At 36.6% G+C, this 21,630-nt stretch overlaps 1 protein-coding gene across 2 annotated transcripts in view; it reads right to left on the bottom strand.

Annotated features, from left to right (window-relative positions):
- TRHDE (thyrotropin releasing hormone degrading enzyme) overlaps window positions 1–21,630 on the bottom strand; it is a 213,143-nt gene that overhangs the window by 103,419 nt on the left and 88,094 nt on the right. For both annotated transcript variants that reach the window (XM_021528979.3, XM_021528977.3), the window contains exon 6: window positions 12,383–12,520. In XM_021528979.3, the coding sequence (XP_021384654.2) occupies window positions 12,383–12,520 (138 nt within the window). The remainder of the gene's footprint in view (window positions 1–12,382; window positions 12,521–21,630) is intronic.

Genomic DNA, 21,630 nt, shown 5'->3' with positions numbered 1-21,630 from the left:
GTCTTGCTGTGATTTATTTGAGTTGGGTCATGGGAGGAGGAATGTTTTGAAAGGTTTTAATTTTGAATTTAGTGTGTGTTTTTTTCCTCTTCCTTTTTTCTTTTATAGTAGCAGTAGTAGTAGTAGTGTAAAAAAGTTTTTCCCTTGTTATTAAGTTTGGCCACTTTGCTCTGTTCTCAATCGCGTTTCACAGCATTCAACTGATAGGTTGCATTTTCATGGGGGCGCTGGCATGGTGCTAAGGTATTCGATCTAATTCTCTCCATGAAGTCTCTCCATGCCAATATAAAATAATGTGATTGCATCCTTGATCCCAGATTAGTTTTAAGTAATTTTTCAGAGCACACTCCTACATCTTGATCCTCTTACATCATTACAGATCAAAATTACTGTAAGTCAATTTAATTTTATGTCTTACTGAATATCTCAATTTTATTATACTTGAAATTCCTTAATTAATTGTTTCACTTGCAACTTGCATCTTGTAAATTTTTTTTAATACAAAAGATAGTACCAAATGGAACTTTATTTAACAGGAAACAAACTGAGTCTTATGTGTGAGCCCACAAAAACATGGTGACTACTACTACACAGTACTGCAACAGAGCCACACAGGAAGTGATACACTTGATTCAATGCAGGTATCTACATATCTATGCATGTAGCACCTATGATTGTAATCACTTCAGTTGTTTAGACTTCCCTTAAACACATTTGGCTTTACAAATCACCTCTGGATGCACTTTATCTAATCTTAAACCTTAGATCAGGGGAGTTGTACTCTAAAAGTACCCATCTCTTGTAATTCACTCCAAAGGCAGGCTTGAGTGACTGGCTCATATGTATACATCTGTGCTGCAGACATCTAAAGTGCAGTGAGATTAATTCAACTGCACTGTCCAAAAAGGCCATACAGAAATTGATTCCCCATTCTGGGGAAACTCCTGAATTGTGGAGGTACAAAACTGGTGTGATCCTTTTGTATATATAGTCAAATAACAAAAATCATATCTCACTTTATTCTACACACCATACTTTTATATAAGATTAGCAAGGGTAGGTATTCAACAGAAGGTCGTGGAGAGAGGGCAGATTGCTAGCTGAAGGTAGATGCTCTATACTGAACAGAAAGCCAAGAAGAGTACTTGAAATAAAGAACTGGTGAAGCAGTTCCAGGGAAGGGAACAATATAAAAATCAGCGAACCAGCACATAAGGTTATGCAGAAGCCAAGAGGCAGGAACAGGAGGCCATATGTGAAGAGATACAAATAAACTAGAAACTCTTTCAGCATTATTCTTTGAAGAACCAAAAATTATGTCATTATTCTAAAAGGTTCCCTTGAGAGAAAAATGTCAGCAGCACAAAACAGAAACCGTGAACTACAACTGATTTACTTTGTAAGGGCAAAATAATAGATTGTTCTGTAAATGCATTAGAGTGGGGGAAGGAAAAGAGCTCATAATAGACTGACCTGGAAAACACACAACTCTTCCATCCTATTTCCTACAAAATTTTTCATTTTTTCCTGCAATATCAGCTTCTTTTTCTTTTTAGTTGTGCTTTTGTGTGCTTCACTGTTTTTGTTTTAACCATAGGATCGAGATTCATCTGACTACAAATACCTACATTGTAGCTAAGTGATGCTTACACAGTTGTACACAGCTGAGGCAGCTGCCTAGACCTCCTTTAAAGGCAAAGGAGAGAGAAGCAAGTACTTCAGCTCATCCTGATTAATCCAAAGACATGCATCTAAAATAGGACAGATGAATTTCACCCTTAAGATGCCTGTTTATCTTCACTGATGATACAGGGAGATGGAGGGCTACTCAGTTGCAGGTATCTACATGGTGACCATCTCAAGTGAGACGGCATCAATCTCTCTGAAGATATTTTACCCTGTAAATTACTAAACAACATTAAAAACTATGAAAAGTTAACAGAGGGAAAACACCTCATGGAGTTTGCAAAGGCAAATACAGCATCTTGCAGGCTTACCTATCAATTGATCTCAAGTAACATCAATCATAGTAATTACACAGACCTCAATTTATCTCTTCTTCACTGAATGTACACCTTGCCACCTTTCTTTAGGAATTAAAGCTGTTCGATTTAGTTCATAAAAATACTTTTGTGACATGAAAGCTAAAATCAGGAAGGATCCTGGAAAGAAAAACATCTCCATAGTATACAAGGTGTAAGCAGGGAGTGAGATGCTGAAGAGACGAACAGTGGACTACCAGAAAAAATTACATAACTGAGGTTCTAAAACAGAAATTTAATATATCCATTTTCTACAAAATCTCCACATATCCATTTTGCTTCTTCTGCTCATTAAATAAACAAAACCAAAACAAACACTATATACAAGTGATTTATTAACTTTGTTCTATTATGCAGTAATCAGTTCAAAATCAGTCTTGATTAATATGTAATAACACATAAACTGAATTTTTCAAATTCAGTGGGACACAAACAGAAGGCCTACAGTTATTTTTCTATGTGCTGATAAACCTGCAACTCAGGATCAAGGTTACCTTCTCTCTAGCTATGAGAAATGTGAATTACTCTATCTTCTGCCTCAATTATACTAAATTTTATTCATCTTGTTAGAGCTATTGTTATCAATAGTAAGTTCTTATAATCAGCTTCCTTTTCAATGATTAAAACAAGACTCAGACCACACACAGGCACACACAAAGGCATCAATCTTTCATAAAGACCTCCTGAGTTAAGATGAGAATCAATATACAAAATTTCATGGCTACTAGTATATACCTGATGTATACTCGTTTTGGTGGTTCTTAATTAATCAGCTACAGTACACACATACTAAATATTTTTCTCCTTAAATTATTTAGTCTGAGCTATAGGTGGCATGCCTTGTCAAAAACTTTTTTAAAATCCATTGTCTTCTTATTCTCCCCTCAAGAACTCCAGCTGGGCAGTAAGAACGAATTCCCCTTTGCAGCAGTGATGACCAATCAAGATCAATATATTAATCCATATGCTTACTTATCTTAGTCTTTATACCCCATAGAGTCCCCATCTCACTGGAGAAGGAAGACAAACTCACCAGCCTAGATCTCTCAAGCAATTCTCTGGCACAGCTACTATTTGTTAGGATGGTCTACATCCCACTGCCAGAAGTTCTGCAGCTCCATATCTGGTTACCCTTATAAGGAGCAAGTGGATGCCACTCAGATCTGCAGACTTTCCAACAAGTAACAGTTCTTTTAGCTAGTGTTTCCCACACACCTCTGCAAATTGATGGTTTCTGCAACCTGTTACAAAGAATAAACTGAGCATGGAAATTAACCCATTCTTCAGCAGGAATGTCCAATACAAAACAATTCATTGCACTCCCCTGGTAGATCCTTAAAAATCTCAGTCCCAATTTTATACTTTGATCATGATTTGGTCCCTCACTACGTAAGTCAGAGCCATATCTGTTGCATACAGTCAAGTCAGGCCTATACTATTAGCTCACCAGAATCATCTCAGAACATAGAAGAACTTCCAATTTTTGACTAATATGTTTTAAGTACTGGTTGAAACGTATCATTTCTTCATGAAACATACAAAAAAGATATTCTTTTAGAACTGCAAATGTAATAAAAACAGCATACAGGTTGTGTTTTTTCTTTGAAATATTGAACATATTTTTAGAGTTCTCTGCCAAATAGAAGCCTAAGGATATCCACAATCAAATGGGCTTTTAAGTGAGTGAGTATCATTTCATTTCAGCTTAAATTTCTTGAATTCATATATTATTCTTTAGTTCTCAAAAACTTGGGTAATTTTGAGTCTAAGTTAATTTCAAATATTAGAAGAGCATGTTGCCAAGCATTTATATGAAGAATACACATTTGCACTTTAATTTTGTAATGTGAACACTAGCCAACAAGTAATATCCAAGTCACGTTTTTCAAAACAATCATTCTTTGTTGGTACTAAGCAACCACAGCTGGATACCCCATGAAATTTAGCTTATTGGGAAAAAACACAGCATGAATTAAAGCAAAAGAATAATGTACATCAAACACGTAGCAAAAATGTGACATTTAAAAAATAATTACATAAAATTTTTTAAAACCCCCAAAATTAAATATGCTGCATCTTAGAGATATTTAACAGAAAAGAAGTATGTTTTGACTAAGTCACATCTGCAGAATTTGCTCAAATGTAGACAGATGTATGTAAATGTATGTATTCATCTACGTATGCAAATGAATTATTTAAAAACTTGGTTAACTGATGAAAGTAGTGTAACGTGTTACACTACATGCAGCGCACTGAATTTACTGAATTCTCCTGTATGAACAACTGAACACTGGGTAACCACTTTCAAACACAGGTATTGCACTTCAGCTGCGTTTCCTTAAGCAAACATATTCACTATATGCTCTCCTTTTTTTTTCATTTTACCACAAAGGGAGAAGTTCAGCCATTCCTCAGCTCTCTCTCAGATGGTTATGCTGAAATGTATTTTACTTTCCTACCTTTATCATCTGAACAGTCTTTTATCTTATGTGGCTTTATCCTGACAATTATGGAACAAGGGTGTCCTATTCATGACATCAGTTACAACATGATCCTGTTGCAGGCTCCAGAGAGACCTCTGCTAAAGCTCTTCTATCAAGCTGTAACAGCAGAGATAATTGCAAAGGCTTCTCTGGAATTCTTCAGCTGTCTGTATCAAAACTATCTCATCTCTGAGAACTGCATAAGTACCCACTGAGAAATTCTTTTCACGGAATTAATTAGATTGTATCATGAGTCACCAACACTAAATTCCTCTTTCATTTTCAGAAACTGAGCACTGTAATACAACAGCATAGCTATTTTCTGTATTCTCCAATGGCACCTCCAAATATTACAAGAAAAAAAATGAAGCTTAATGCAAGTGAATTTGATATGTGCAAATGCTTCCTTATTTGATTAGGGTAACAGAACATACTTGTTTAAATGAGTAAACATGTGCCTATGATTTCCTCCCTGTGACAGAAATGTACAATGTTTAAATTAATTCCTAGAGGTTTTGTCTCTGGATAACCTACATAAAAGCCAAGGGAAGAACTACAGAAGGAGATAGGTACATGCAGATCATGCAGCATACTAGTACCCAATGTCACAATATGAAACTATCCTGAGGGTCTTTGCCCAGGCAATCATTCAGTGATGCACTGAAGTACCTTAAGCACACAAGCAACACAAATAAATTCCACATTTGTACACACATAAGGTTTAACATCTATGTACTTGGCTGATTGTGGCTCTCACTGGTTTCCCCGCACTTGGTAACAATTGTTAAAAATTAAGGGACTATATTTGTTAAAAGAAGCCCAAACAAAACCAACCCTGCTTGATTTTAATGATACGGATTAGAAAAAAAAAACCAAAACAGTCCTTTAATCAATCTTCTTTACTTTTCAAAGCAACAGAATTTCCAACTGATATTTGCTAATCAGGCAGTGCACACTCACAAATTAATATGCTATTAATACTCAGCAGTTAAACCAGGATATGTGTTAATTTAAAAAATTAACTTACATGGTTTGTAAAACCATGTAAACCTCATGGTTTAAAACTTCATTAACAGCATGGGTAAACCAGTCTTTTCCAAATCAGCTAATATACCTACAAACTTGTAATGTATTTATTAAATCCACAAAGATGCATAAAGGCACCTTACATTGTTTTTACAGAATGAAAGGCCATTTATCTGATACCAAAACATCACTGAAAAAGCAACATTATATTCAAGGAGAGCTTTTCACTTGGAAATCATAATAATTTTCTATTCTGACAAACACAGATGTTCTAAGGCTGGATAATACCAAGATGGTCAGATAGCAAGATGGCTTTGGCAAAATACTTGTCTTAGTCATAAATTCCATTGCAAATTTTAGGAACATGACACAAAGAAGAAAATTCAGGGGTATATGACCATAACTAATCATACTCTTCAGCTGGATATTGTCACATCATTTTCCCTGAATAATAGAATATTATACATTGCCCAGATAAAATGCTATGACTCAACTTACAACAGGAGTTTTACTTGGCCTCACCACCAAAACCCCTCTTATATGCTCTGACACCAGTGACAAGGACAAAGGAACATTACACTTTTTTATTAACTGCCTTTATATGATATGAAATCTTCAAGAAAAATTAATATTCTTTTTTAGGTCACTAAATACCACATAAAAATCTCAATCCATTAGCCTAAGACTGATTGGCAACTATCTATAACTAAACCTGTCATTATAATTCCTCTTTTTTAATACCTCCTTTAAGCATCCTAAGTTTCCAGTACTTAAACATACCTTTAAAAATAACACCAACAACAACAAAACAGTGTGCCAGAGTTTTTTCCAGAGAGTCACCTTTTGAATAGAAATCTTACAGGATCATACTCTGATCAAAACATTGATTATATTCTTATGTCAAGTTTTTTGTTCCTTTTACTCTATTTCACTAAATCAAATTTATTTTTTATTTCTAATTCTTACAACTTCTTCCAAGTTACTTTAACACTTGTAACTGTCACTCTTCTGGTTATTGATCTAAACCAGGATGTGTATCAGCAAAATCAGCCCTTGCCTGTACAATGGCATTCTTTTTTTTTTTTTTTTTTGGACTCCTTCAGGGAAAAATAAAGAAAATACCTGTAACTTTCTGCTTTGCCCTTTGCTGAAAATGATCATTCCAAAACAAAAACAGAGGCAGAAAAGACAAATGCATGTCAAGCGCAAGTACCTCCATGTACACCTGTTGTTATGAACACTCTGTTTTAAGCCATGAAAATATCAGAGACACAGATGCACTACTTTGTTCCTTCTAATGGCTTCCTTTTGGGGAAGGAAGGATGGTAGGACATGGTGTCTAGACCCACTGGTGCCATTTCTGTTTCGATCATCTCCTCTAGCACTTGGGAGCTGCCATTTGCCACTGCTTTTCCATGGGAAACAGGCAGAAGGCTTGCACCACAACAGGCTGTGTCCTCCCGATAACTCTACTTCGATGGAGCGGTATAGTCTAATGAACTCTTATTTACAATAAAATGCTTTTATTAATATTTGAGCTCCATCATTATTATTTCCAATCAAATCCATATGCAATTGTCCCTGGCATGTGGAACACATAACACTCCTGAAGCACTGTCCATGTGTAGCTGCTTATATACCACACACTGTAGTTTCCACGTTTCTGCTTCAGAAAATAATAACTAGCATACACTCACCAGTGTAAAAGGGTTAAAGACTATTTGCTCCTGCTTGAGTCAGGATGGTAGGAAGATGATTTCAGTATTTTAAGTATCTTGAAGCACCTGTCTAGCTTTAGGCATTGGCACCCACCGGCTGAACTGGGACAGCCAGTTAGGAGTCTTTTTTTACTTTAGGAGCCTTTTTGCCTACATACTCTGAGGCACTCTTGGAGCTGCTCTGAACTTAAACCACTTGGTATCACTGACTGCGTTTCAATGACTTTCATACGGGAAGCAGTAACAACCTACAGCCTTTTTATCTCAACAGAAAGACATTATTTTCATTACAAGATACCTCCTCTGTTACAATGCATTAGGAACAAATGGCTCCTGAAAGCACCTCCTGCAATCTGGGCACTGACCTGTTGCATTCACAAGTCATGGAAGAAAAATCAGCATCACACAAATGTGCACCCTTTGGACTTAATGGCATCCACAGACAACAGCACAGCTAAATTAGGGAAAACAAAAAGCTCTCCCTTTATACCATGGCAAGTGAATGGATTCCAAAGCCATCTCTATTCTATTGTAAGACTTTCAACTAGTCTGATACCACCTTATGTTATCAATTCAACTAAAAGAAAAATCAAAAATAAAACCTATTGTACAATTTTAAAGTATTTATCTAGCATTTCTTTCATTGTTAATGAGTTACTCTCACTCTTTTGTCACTTCATAGATGCACATCATCACAATTTCATTGCACTCATGAACTGGCTTTTTTATAAACTACTATTCCTGAATAGAATATGGAGTGGTGCTTTGGGGTTTTTGTTTTGTTTTGGTTTTGTTATTTCAGTGTGAATGTGCTTCCTAGTGCCTGAGGAACAGAAGTAAAAACAATGAAATTTTTAGAGAGGCTTTCCAGTGACTGCATTAGCCCTCCTGTTCTCCACATACTTGCAGAACATGCTACATCGTAAATTTTCAAAGAGAATTACACTCCAAAAGGGTGAGTGAACCACTGCTTTCAATTTCTTAAATTCTCCTTTGCCAGAATGCAGGGAAGCTGTGCGTTTTTCTTTGTGTAAAGCTTTAGTTGAACAGAGCTCCTAATGCAGAATGTTGCTTTTGAGGGGAAGCAGGAAGCATGGTTTCCCTTTATTACTACCAGAAATAAATCTTCCTTCCATCACTTGACACTGAAAGAAGAAAAAGGAAATTTTAAAGATATGGCATAGAGTTAAAAAGGAAAAGGAAGTTATACATACAAGGGTTTAGGAAATAATTGTTTGCACTACAAAGTCAGGGTCAGTAACTGATCTCACTGCTGAGGTTAATTTAGCTTACACGGAAGGAATAAAAAGAATATTCTTCCCTATTCCAGTCATCCTCTTCCTTGTTTTGATTTGTTTGTCACTTACCAAGGCATATTCTTCTGGGAGTACTTTTATAGCTACACTCCATCATAATGGTCTTGCCTGCACTGATTGCTGCCAGAATCTCCAGCCAGCACACTTCAAAGCACGAAGCAGGCTGACTGAACTGACTTCAGATATCTGGCTCTCTAGATGTCCTTTCATCCCTTCTCTTATCTGGCTGTGGCTGCCCATCTAGGGCTATGACTCCTTTAGTTCTGTCTGAGATGGCTCTCCCTCAGGCTGCTCTGGGTCTGGCTGTTGCCTTTGAGATGCAGCTGCCTTGTTTCTCCATTTTATTAGAGTCCGTTGTTCCATGCTGATTGCTGCTCCTCATGTTATTCTTGCTGCACTCTCTCCTCCTCTGATGCTGAAGCTCTCCAGGGCTATGATTCCTGCTGTCAGTTATTTCTGGTGTGGAAAGGCTGTCACGCTTTTTGCTTTGATTTAACAATTCTCAGTTCTACTCTTGTGTTCAACAGGCTATATTTTCTACTGCACTTGGGATATAACCACTTTTCCCGTCATCGTGGGAGGACACTATCTCACTTCCAGCTGCACCAGGAAGACATATGCACTCTCTGATGCAACTTGAGAGCCTTGAATCATCTATCAGTACTGTTTATTAATGAACTATCACGACTTCTCATTTTTCTCTACTTATTTGTGGCCCTAGTAGTGGATGACATGCTTCTATCTGAAGAAGGACTAGCATGACGCTTCTCAAAGAGGCAAACTTTACCCTCAACCGTTTAAGTGGAAAAACATTGTGTGCTGCCAGGCTATAGTGTCTGTTTCACTCTGCTAGTGAGATTACCTGAATGCCATGAGGTTTATGTCATGGATTTCTTCACATATGCAATCCCCAAGGATGAGAAAGTGGAAACGAAAAAATATATTCAACTCTGAGGCAACTAAATAGCACATTTTCAATGGTAATTTCTGAAGTGTGTAGAAAAAGGCACATCTTTAGAATGACAGCTGAGTGTCTAGCAGAGATGGGTACTTTAATGGTCTGATTTATACCATACTGATGACAGTAAAGACAATGAAAAAACAAGGACATTCCATGACTGTCATTTCACTGAACAAAACTTATATCAGAGAAAGTTGCATCATTTCAATATAATGTAGAAAATTGTGAAGAGAGAACAGAGATCACATAGGCAATCCAAGCACTCAGGAAGCACAAGATGGAAAGTTTAAAAAAAGTTAAAAGACAATGAAAAAAAAAATCAAACATGTAGGGGACAGATACTGCACATAATGGTAAACTGTTTAAAAAATATTGTATTTAAGACAGTAAAAAAGTCCTCACTGATGATACTGACCCAAAGTTTAGTAGGTTCAGGAGAAAAAAAATTCTCACAGCTTAATGTTTTACAGCAATTTAAAGAGTCACTCAACCAAAGACAACCAAAAAGTCATCCCAGAAACACCAGTAATAACTTCCTTCCACCAAGGCTCATTGTGTGTCAAGGGCTTTGTAGCACCTGAAAATATTTGAGCCCACACCTGACCAGGTGAAATCCTTCAGTGTAATTTTACAGCTTGTATTTTACTATTCACCACAGTATTTATACTAGGAGACACTGGAGAGCTAGAGGAATAGGCTCTATTCTGGATATCTAATAAATAAACTTATTTCCATAGCTGATTTTCAATGTAAGCAATGCATGCATATATGCAACATTTTCTAGGAAAGAAACTATGTAAGAGATGTTAAATTTGCTCTGATTTATCCTCAGAAGGAACAGGGTCAGGTGTTTCAACGAAGGTACTGAAAAGAACAGCTACAAAGTAAGTAAGGAAAGTGTATTCCTATTAAACAATAGGCTTGTATGCTGTTAATTAAACTTTTATGATTCCTATTATATAATTAAGCTTGTATCTTGAACCAAAAGGACAAACAGCTACAGAGAATAGCAAACAGACAAATTACCAGACTGGAAAAAAAAGACTTCATAGGTGAAAGAGCGGTTATTTTAATTTCCCCACCTATGAAGGTGTGTAAGGAAATTCTGGCATTGCCATTCCCTAAGGCAGTTTGCTTGACCTGGTAACTGGGCTCAAAATTTACTAGATCATGCCCTGATATGAACACATCCAATGTCACCTAAGACTCAGAAGTATTGGCCACCAGAGCAGCTAAGTGGAGAGATGCTGCTGTATCCACTGGGCATGGCCACTGTTATACTGAAAAAGGAATATTTACAGAGACAGATACAAGTCAAAGTTTGTACTGTAATCTCCACAAAAAACCAGACTGATTCCTATTAGCCTGCGTAAAATAACTATCACTATACAGATGTGTCCTATGATCCTATTTGTCATTTCAATGTAAATGAAAATTACTTGATGGTTGCAGTGTTCATAAAATTGTCATGTACTACAGATACAGATAGTACTATTACTGTATAAATTTAAAACAAAATAATTAGATTAAAATATGAAGATACTCATGTGAGATAAGCCTCTGAACCTACCACGGTCTAGATATCACCAGAAAGCATATGATTGAAAGATTTAAACAATGGGAATATTCTGTATGCTAAAAGCTGCTGGCTGTTATAGCTTAATTGATCTAGAGCAGTATTTTCCAAGATAGCTAAGGGATTTGAAAATGTTACTTGGGCTCTTGAACAACTCAGCATTTTAAAATCTTGTCCTAAGCATTTTTTTTTTTATATTCCATCATAGGTACCTATTACATGGTCACATACACACACACTCTCATTTGCGCATCCTTACAGGCATAGGATCCTTTCATGAAAGACGACCAAGGTGAAGTTATTGCAGTCTAGAAATAGCTTATGACTACGAGAGAGGATAACACCTCTTTTCCATCCCAGAATGATCACTGGATAAACAAGAGGTTCAGTCACCAAGTCAGTTCTATGCTGCCTTGGTAGTCTGATGTTAGGCAGAAAATGATGCAGAAGAAAAGATCATTAGACACAAAGGCCACAGTCAAAAGATTCTTGTGACTGAATCATCATCAGAAACCTCCTGTACAGGAAGGCTGCAGGCAGCAGCCACTGTGTCACACACCAAACACATTTGGCCGTGATACACAGTTTTATATATCATAGCCTGTAGCAGAGAATAGGCAATGTGGTATGATGGGAAACACCAGCTTTCAAGGCCATGTGCTAACAGCAAGCCCAGTCATGTTACAGAGCAGGGGAAACCCTCTCATTCCTGCACAGAAGCTGTTGAATTGAGAAACTGGCCAAAAGACTTTTGAATAATGAAATGCAATTTAAAATTGACTGAATTTAATACATATTCCTTCACCACACCAGAAGGCAGTTTCTCCACTCCTAGTGTTCAGCAATGTCTTCAGAGTTTTCACTAGCTGACAGTAAACTCTCAGGCATACAAAAACTTTACATTTAAATTTAGCCCTTGGTAAGTTTTCTAGAGAATTTCAGTAACAACAAAAACTACATATCCTTTTGCTTTTTAAAGCATCTAACACAACGCAGACCCTGTCACAAACTAAATAGTAATAAAAAGCCCTAAATCTTCTTAGTGGATTCTGACAGCCTCCCAAGTTTATTTATAACATTTACTAACACTTGATATGTTGAATGTAATTGGGTTTAATCACTGTAGAATATTCCATATGCATTCCACACAGATTAATTTCCCATACATAGTTTAACAATGGTATTTCTTTTACAGATGGAACATGACCTTCTTATAGCTAGTCACATCTGTATCATATAGGTAAGCTTAGTTAGTCTCACCTTTTTATAGGCAATCCAGTCAAACACCCTGTCGATGTCTGAGGCTTGCTGCACTTCCTGGGATACTGGATGTGAACTGGCCAACCCATCTAGCAACATCACTTCATGTAGGACATCTGTCAGAAATCTCTGCTTCTCCTGAAATGCAGTATATGCAGTAGTATCACAGACAAATACATATTTGCAGAAATACAGAAGTTATGTACAATCACCAGAGACAGTTGGCTACTATTACAGTTGACTAAAATCAGACCTTCTGCTTTGAATGTAAACCACTGTGACCTCCTACAATCCCAAACAGGTTATTAGGAATAGACTCAGACTTGAGATCCTTTGCTGCAATGAAACTTGACTGAAATTAAAGAACATTAAATTAATCAAAATGCATCCATATGTCCAGACTGGAATTCTGATTATGACTATTCATACACACTTACAATAGGAGAGGCAAACTGGCAAAATCTTTGATCAAAAAAATAGATGTCCTCAAGATCATGACATATGCAGGTACAAAAATTTTTGACAAAGATGGGTAAATACAATTACGACTTTTTATTTAGTGATGTTTAAGTTACTTGGCTCTTAGTGACAAGTTCACTTAGCAGATCAGTGTGGGACAGGACAATGAAGAGAGCTCACAGCAGTGTCACAGCAGATGCTTGCACGGTCTCCTGTAACTCTAGCATAGAAATCCCTCCTCAAGAGCTTGAGCCATTTACAGACTTTGTAACATCCATCTGAAGAAAACCATTACCATCTCTCTTCCCAAGTGGGAAAAAAGCTGCATGTAGTTAAATTACATAGTCAAAGTCACAGCTATGTCAGAGGAAGGTACAAATCCAAACAATATGCAACACAAGCATGTGTTTGAATACCTTCTATAAATATGGATAGCAGAGGTATTTCAGAACTGATGCCTATTTACTCTGGCAGCAACACTAATAAAATGTTAATATATGCTCTATGCATTATACTGCACTCATTTGTACAGTACAACTAGATGGGGGTTTTTCAGCTGAGAAATGACATGCCCTTAAAACTCCTCATATTGCATTCATGTATATGTCTTTTATCCAAAACATTTTGTCAGGAAAGAAGAGCTTTATTTACTTGCTTTTTCAAGTCACAAATAAATGCAAAGAGTAAATTAAAAATTACATAAGAATTAAACAAGCTTTTTCACCTGAAATGACATCTCTCAAACTTTATCTAAATTATAACAATTCCTGAATCAATGTCAACCTAGTGCCACAGCATAAAGAAACTCTGGGGAATGCTACAATTTTTTCAAAAATCAACTTGATGTTGTTAGGTAAAACACACAATTATGTAACAAATTCTATGTTTAATTTCTTGGGTGGCAAGGTTTAGGTACCAATGTGTTACTTTAAATTATTTTTATAAGACAGCCAAAAAGCTCTTACAATGCTGATCTACCTAGAAATAAACCTTTATGTTAAAATTCATTAGAGCACAAGAAATGTACCTTGAGCTGACTGCATATCTAGGCAATTAAAAACACAGGGTGCAGGAAAGCCAATTACCTACACACTCTTAGTGTTCTCATCTGGCTGCATGAAGTAAGGTTTGTAAAACAAAAAGTAATGTCTTTTTCATATCATTATTAATTTTCTCAGGCATAAGCAGTTAGTAACTGCCCTTTTTTAATGGGAAAAAGGTGTAGAGAAACAATTATAATGACAGTCCTACTCAGGGGGAAACTGCTGAGGTGTAAAAATTGTAATATTGTGGTTACACTTCAGTCACATTTTTTATCTGTCAGTAACAAAGCCCCACTTTCATCAAATGTATGATATGTAACACATACAGGTGTGAACACACAGACCTGTCTCCAAATTCAGGTTTGGATCCCAAAGGACAAACAGTTGTGTGAGTGGATTGTTATTGTTTGGAATTAACTCATTAACTCATGATAAACACAAATCACTACCTTAAATACAGAACCAGAGTCAAGAAAATCAGGACATGGCAAACATTAAGTGAAGCTGCAAGAAGAAAACTAAGATACATAAAAAAACAGGCTACATTTAGGTTTTCTGTTGGTTTATTTGGTTATGTCCTGAAGGACTGAAGTCTTCCTTTACCATAGCTGAAATTTAGGGTGGACTGTCACACTTGGACACAAAAGGAATAGCTAGTATGCCTCCAAAAATGTAAACTTACAGTTTAGTCAGAATTAAGAAGGCTTTTGACCTATAAAGCTAAATTTCTTTAACTAAAAGGATTTCCATAACATTCCCAGCCTTTCCCTTTAGTATAAAGCCCCTGAGAGCAGACTGGAGAAGCAGACTCAAATATAACCCCATGGGAGGCACAGATAGACTGCTGGTTGACAAGAAGCCAACTTCTTGAAGAGGCAACAAGAAGTGGAAGTGCAGAAAGAAACTAAAACTGCCTTAATTATGTTGACGGAACACTACCTCAGTTCTTGAAGTCCTAGAATCACATTAAGGGGAAAAGGTCAATAGGTGTGGCCTAACTGCTTATACTGACAGAAGAAGGGCTTTCTATTCCCTAGTTATTTTACCCTGTGCATACAGTGGAATTGATCTGTTTTAACTGACACTACAGAAGTAAAGAAACACTCATGACAGAAATTGTAAAGGAAATCAATTTTAATGAGACCAGCAAGCCAGCAACATGATAGGTGTCAGGTTTGCAGCTACACATTGAAACAATGACAAAATGCTGTTAAAGATGACCTGTTCCTGAGGGAGTTCAACTGCAAGAAAAAAGGCAAAGACTGTGATCCACCTGTGAGGAAAAGAGGGCTTCAGGTGAGTCCTGCAGCCTTGCTTGGAAAGTGTCAGTAGCCACATGCAAGTGCAACGCTAACACAGGGCCAGGGCTCTGAGCAGGAAGGGTATCACAGCAGCAGAAGGCGAGTCTGAAATAAGGATAGAGCTGTTTCCACACAAATTTGTGCCTCACTTTAAAGACAAAGAGGAAGCTCCTCTACTCCCTGTCTTCCTACTGTGCACTTGGAATCCCAACTCTCCATCTCTTTTCCTCAGAGCTTTCCTTGAACTGTGTATAGTCAAATTCTGAGACACCAGATCTGTGTTAAAAATAAAACACACAACAATTTTATCTGGTTGCTCTCATTCTTTAGAATGTTTCCAGGTGCAGGGACTGAAGCGCTGTTGTCAGATGAAAACATCTTTAAAATATCTACATTTTCTGATTACTCCAAAACATCTGTGGTCTCTAGATTCAAGTTATTTGTCTCTTCATGGGAATTATTTCTTTCAGTCTTCATCAGTAAGGCCTTCTCTGCTTTGCACAAGATTTTCCTGAAAGACTTGTCCTTTTTCTGTGCTGTCTCCTCCTTAGCCAACACTCAAATTCATCTCATTCTTGGGATAAAGAGAAATAGTGGCCACTCTTCATGTATAAATCTCCTGTATCTTCAAGAAGCATTTACCTTCAAGAAAAATGTATTGTGTATAACAGGATAACAATGTAATGGAGAGAGGTTGCTGATGGTGATTTTAAAATATCACATGGACGTATAATGTAAGAGTAAAAGCATGACAATAATGTAATACTTAAAGACAGTCACATAAAAATAATTTCTAAAAATTAATATGAAATGCCAGGGAAAAGATCTAAAATATAAAAAAAAAAGGAATTAAACAAGCACCACATTGAAAGCTCAAACTGATAATTAGTACGCAAAAGAGATCAAAGGCCTCAGTATTAAAGACATTGCCTTTGTTCTGGGACAGCCATTTGAACACTTTATGGACTGCGAAATCTACATGAATAAAGCTTAACATTGGTGTGCAAATCTGCAAATGACTTTCCTGACAAATTTTCTGAAAATATCATCTCTACAAGCGCTTTAGTAGCCATCAAGAATACAAAGAAGATAAGTAATCTTTCATGCCTAAGAGAACAAGAATTTGCAAGACAAAATATTTGGGTCTAAAGGGAAAGTGCACCCTTGGGAAAAAGAAATAGGAGCAAATTTTTAAAGCAACCAAAGAACACCAGCATATAAACTACCAGCAGTTGAGTTCTAACAAAATATATTACAGGATGAAGCTTAAACAAACCAGAGGAATATAATCTATGAGGAAATCTAGAGTTTGGTAAACCAGGTAAGATCCACTGAGAGCCAAAATCAAGTTCTTTTTGTCTACATGCTTACAACTCCTAAACTGTCATAGCACAGGAAGTCTTCTGAATACTTGCAAACGACAGCAATGTTTCTTTCTTGCTTTCCAATAGTAATATTTTATAAATATCTTGAGCAATTTAGAAACTGCTTTTCTTTTTTTAGGTTATATCTCTCATGTGTGCTTCAATTATGTGTATAATTTGCTCAAGGAGGCTTGCAACACATTCTACATTGATCAGCTGTGAACATGTCACAGTTCCATATCTACCTTCATAACCCTCTTTTCTGCATTTTCTGTCAAAGATCTTGCAAAATTCATTGAGAAATTTTCACACTGACTGACAACAAGGCAAATTTCATTCTCCAAGATCATGTTTTGCCACCACCTTTGAGACAAAAGTTTTTGCAAAGTTTCTATCTCATCTTTACTGAAGATGCAGCATCTACTGATTCAAAATTACATGAAATTCAGACAGCTGAGTGAAGTTTTTTTTCTGAAACTAAAGCTTCATCTAAACCCTGAACTCAGAAAGTTTGAACTCACATTATTCCAAAGCTCTCATCATAATGTCATTTAAACTGCTGTCTCAAGATGAGCAGAAAATGACACAAAGCTAGAAGAGACTGACATTGTCCAAACCCATACTTAATCTCTTGAATAAATGTTTCATCTAAATGCTGATCTTCACTTATGTCTGATCTCTAACTGTTAAGAGTTAACTACTTAAAGAATTATATTAATCTACTTGGTCAGAGTATTTAAAAACTGCAAACCTGTCTTTAGGAAGAAAACATGGAAATGGAAATTCTTTTCTTAGTTATAAGCAAAATTTAGTGTAAGGATTTCTTACCTGGCATACTTAAAAAGGGCTAGTAATTAGGAACAGAAGATCTTGCACCTTTCCTTCACAATATCTTTTTTCCTACTAAAGTCAATTATACATGAGATTCTAGTTAATTTTACACTGAAAGCTTCCTCCATAGTCAAGTTAAAACAAAAAAAAATCATACAAGGATTGACTTCACTGAGCAGTTACTGGAGGAAAAACACTCCATGTGGTATTAATTAAAGGCTTACTTTACACCATCATGGGGAGTGTTTAACCAAAGAAAGAAAAGATGAAAGTAGTTTTAAAAAATGAGAGGCTGAATCTCTCTCACTTAATGCTGAGCCAGCCTGATATTTATGCTGGGTTAGAAGGATCAAGCAGGCTATAGCTCAGGTCTGAAATGCCAAAATAATAATGAAATAAATCAAAAAGGTCCATATCTTAAGTCTATTTCAAAACTTATAATGATTTTCTAGGTTTTCTGTGAGTCAAACAATGCCTTAGAAATCTTTACTGACAGAGGCAAACATTAGGAGGCATGTGAGACAAAGGACATTAAAGATATGTGTGTGTCTAGTACCTGAATTCACTCATAATTCCAACCAAGTCAATGAGAAAGATGGGCAACTATGATCATTTACCTATTTCTTATTTATTATGATATACACGATCCGCAACCTCATTATTATTTTCAACTGTCTGTAGTAATAGCGGGATTGTCCAGACTGTGCAACCTAATAGTGTAAAGAAAGCACAACTCACTTTAGGAGCTCCTGTACCTTCCTTACAGGTACAAAGTTTTTAATTTAGTAAGAAAAAATAATTTAAGAATTCATTTTTAAGAAAAATTCTGACTGATATGACCATCCTTAATTATAAAAGTAGTAAGCAAATAATAAAGTAGGAAATCCTACCCCAAGGCATTAATGGATCAGGAGGACACAGGATTCAAAGCTACTGCAGATGTGCTACACCTTGACTTAGCCAGTAAAGTTGTCAGCAAAGCTAACTTTTAAATAATAAAGAAAAGGGAGAAGGCAGCTGGGGTCTGTGAAATGCTTTCTCAGCACCAAGCCAGGTACTGACTGCTAAAGTATTTGATGGTCATTTGATGGATTTAAGGGCAAATTACATGCCAGTAATTCCTCCTGTCGTAGTCCTCAAAATCTACCCCAATGCGAGAGACATTCAAGGACAAACATGATGGCTTCTTCTACCAGAAAATAAGGAGGGAAAAGATCAGCCAATAAATTCCTGGATCTGCAAGCCTCAGCTGAATTCTTTCCTTTACAAAGCCACATGAAAAGGACTTCAGGATATGAGAGAAACAAGCCAAGAGGAAGATGAAAAATACAGCTGGAAACAGGCCACTGAAAGGAAGAAGGTGAGCATGGTAGAGGAGAAAAGACAGAGCTCTGAAGCAGAAATTACCAGCATGGGGCTTTTCACTGTAATTTTCTCTGATTCTAAAACCAGCAAAGGCCCTTTCCACAGAGGTGAGATTACCTTGTATTGGTCATAATATCTTACAGCTCACATCCAGCTGCAGTTGCTTTTTGATGGCATGGAGAGACAACCATATGGGAAGACTCTAATACAGAAATCTCACCTTCTTCTAAGTTATGAAATAGCAACAGCCAAGGAATTCACATGGAGATGACTATTCTGAGCACACATGATCAAGCAAAATTCTCTGATCTCAGTGGAACACTTTGCAAAGACAGCTTTCCTTTTAAAATCATCCTGACAGCACAGAAACAACTGTTCAAACTTCCCAGACCCTTAATAATGAGATCTAGCAGTAAGAATTTGAGGCATTTCAGAATAAGAATTTGAAAAAACTCTTAATTTGTGGGACAGGCAAGGCAAGAGGCTAAAATGGGAAAAACGGTGAATTCCTTCCCATGGCAGATGTCTAATTCCTGTATAGCAGAGAGAGGTTTCTTGCAAAATTAAACCTTCACAAGGTAAAAAGTTCATTTGTTTAGCTAAAGGAAGGAAATGAGAAATTCTAGTTTTAATATGAAGCAATTTAGCTTTGAAAAATGATATTAAGACAGTGGGGTAACCATTAAGGATCTCAGCACAGAAAATTCATCTTCCTGTTTTAAAACCATCAAAATTTCATTCCCTTCCTTGGGAAAGTTCTGATGTATTTTACATTAATTGCAATGGATAATGGACACCTCCATCAGAATGCCTGTTCATTCTCTTATTCATCCAAAATTTTAATCACAGAATAATCTGAGGTGGAAGGGACCCACAAGGATCAATGAGCCCAAGTACTGGCTCTGGACAGGACCATCACTAAGAATCACACCGTGTGCCCAAGAGCACTGTCCAAACACTTCTTCAACTCAGACGGGGTAGGTGCTGTGACCACTTCCCTGGACAGCCTGTTCCAGTGCCCAACCACCCTCTGGGTGAAGAACCTTTTCCTAATACCTAGCCTCAACCTCCCCTGGCACAACTTCAGTGCCTGCCCCTCCTCTCCCACTCATGAGGAAGTTGTAGATCGCCATAAGGTCCCCCCTTAGTCTGCTCTCTTCCAGGCTGAACAGACCAAATGACCTTGGGTAGAGGATCCAGGACATAAGGATAGCACGGCTTTAATAAGGACTGGATTTCCTTTCTCATTAAGATTATGCAAGTATGATGAAGCATGGCAGTAAACACCATCTAGACAACACATTCCAAACATGTTGGAATACTCAGTGAAGTGTAGCAGCTCCATGGTAGTTGGCATTGTTATCCATTCATCTTTCCTGCTGTAAAAGTGTCTATGAGACAATTAAAGAAAAACTGATAAAATTAAAAATGGCAGGGGGAAGAAATATTTAAGAAAGCTAAAGAATCTAGAGAAGAAGGAAACGCCAAGAAATCGGTTTTGGACAAAAATCACGGATCCCTGTTTTGTGCAGAACTTGGTGCTTTTGGTTTAAGTAATATTGCTGTGAACATGCCTAACAGACAGCTCTTCTCAAGAGTCTCAGATTCAGCCATACCAAGACTGTGAATGCCAGATAAGATGGACACGAAAAATGCTCAGCTCTGCTAAAAGAGAAGCAGCTTCAGAGAGTCGTATTAAAACTCTAGTGGTTTATAAGCCTAAATGGTGAAAGCTTATGTGCCTGTAACCTATAAATATCCAACAACTTAGAGAGGAACCTGTGGATAAATCCCATTTTTTCAGATGTACCCATTGCCCAAGTTGCATTTCCAGACAAAGGTCCTTTTTCTGGAATGGACTACTAGTCTTCTGTTTCTACATTTATCCAAAAAAGAATGTGACAAAAAGTCTTTAGTAAGCTAAAAATAAGCTGATTTTGACATTTTAATCCATGGGCATCTTGAGCAAACCTTCAAGGCTAACATTTCATAACTACGAGAGAAAGAAATTAGCTATCTAACTTTCCCAATTCTTTGGAAATAAAGAAGATTTTAGTTTATCGCTATTTTCCTGATACAAAAAGCTGTGGTAACATACACCATACTTTTATTTATCATTCATAGGTATGAATTACTACTGACAAAACACCAACCAGAATGCTGGAATATTGCACTGTTTGGCCATCATGACAGAAAATAAGGTTTGTAGTTCTTGTTTTTGCAACTTGTAGTTCATCCTTCTCTTCTGAAAAACATTAAGTTTCTTGGAACAGTTTCTCTTTTTATACATGAACACCTTAAATTTTTAAAGTTCACAAATGTCAGTCAGTATGTTTAAACAACAAATGCATTTTATAACAATAACAAAATTTTCAGCAAGCCAAATTTCAGTAACTGTAACTTTTGCTTCCTCTTCCTACAATCTATGCAATCAACATGCTGAAATATGACAGTATTGATTCCTACTCTAGTAGTTTGCAAAAGAATGAATTGTGTTTAACTCATTATGAGTTTCCTCTCATTTTGTCATCATTTTAATATGTCAATATGATAATTTTTATATCAAAGGCCAAAAATAGCCAAACCCTTACGAACCATTTATGCCTCTCTCTTTTTTTTTAATTTAAGGAAAAACTTGACAGATTAATAATTTTTCAGGCACAGCAATATTACTGTAGTTAATTCTAATTTATTCAGCACATTTCTGATTTCCCAGTTTAACTGCCATCCCTTATTCAATCCACTCTTCTTGCTTGTATTCTGCTAAGATGCCAAGATTTCACATGATGGGCATGCTATTTGCATAACAGTGAGCATTATATTAATTCCACAGAAATTTCAAGCAAATATACTACATTCCAAATGACTTCTTAAGCATAGTTATT

This window comes from Lonchura striata, chromosome 5 (genome assembly GCF_046129695.1).
Source record: "Lonchura striata isolate bLonStr1 chromosome 5, bLonStr1.mat, whole genome shotgun sequence".
In the NCBI taxonomy this organism is placed as follows: domain Eukaryota; kingdom Metazoa; phylum Chordata; class Aves; order Passeriformes; family Estrildidae; genus Lonchura; species Lonchura striata.
This window is presented reverse-complemented; position numbering and strand designations above follow the sequence as displayed.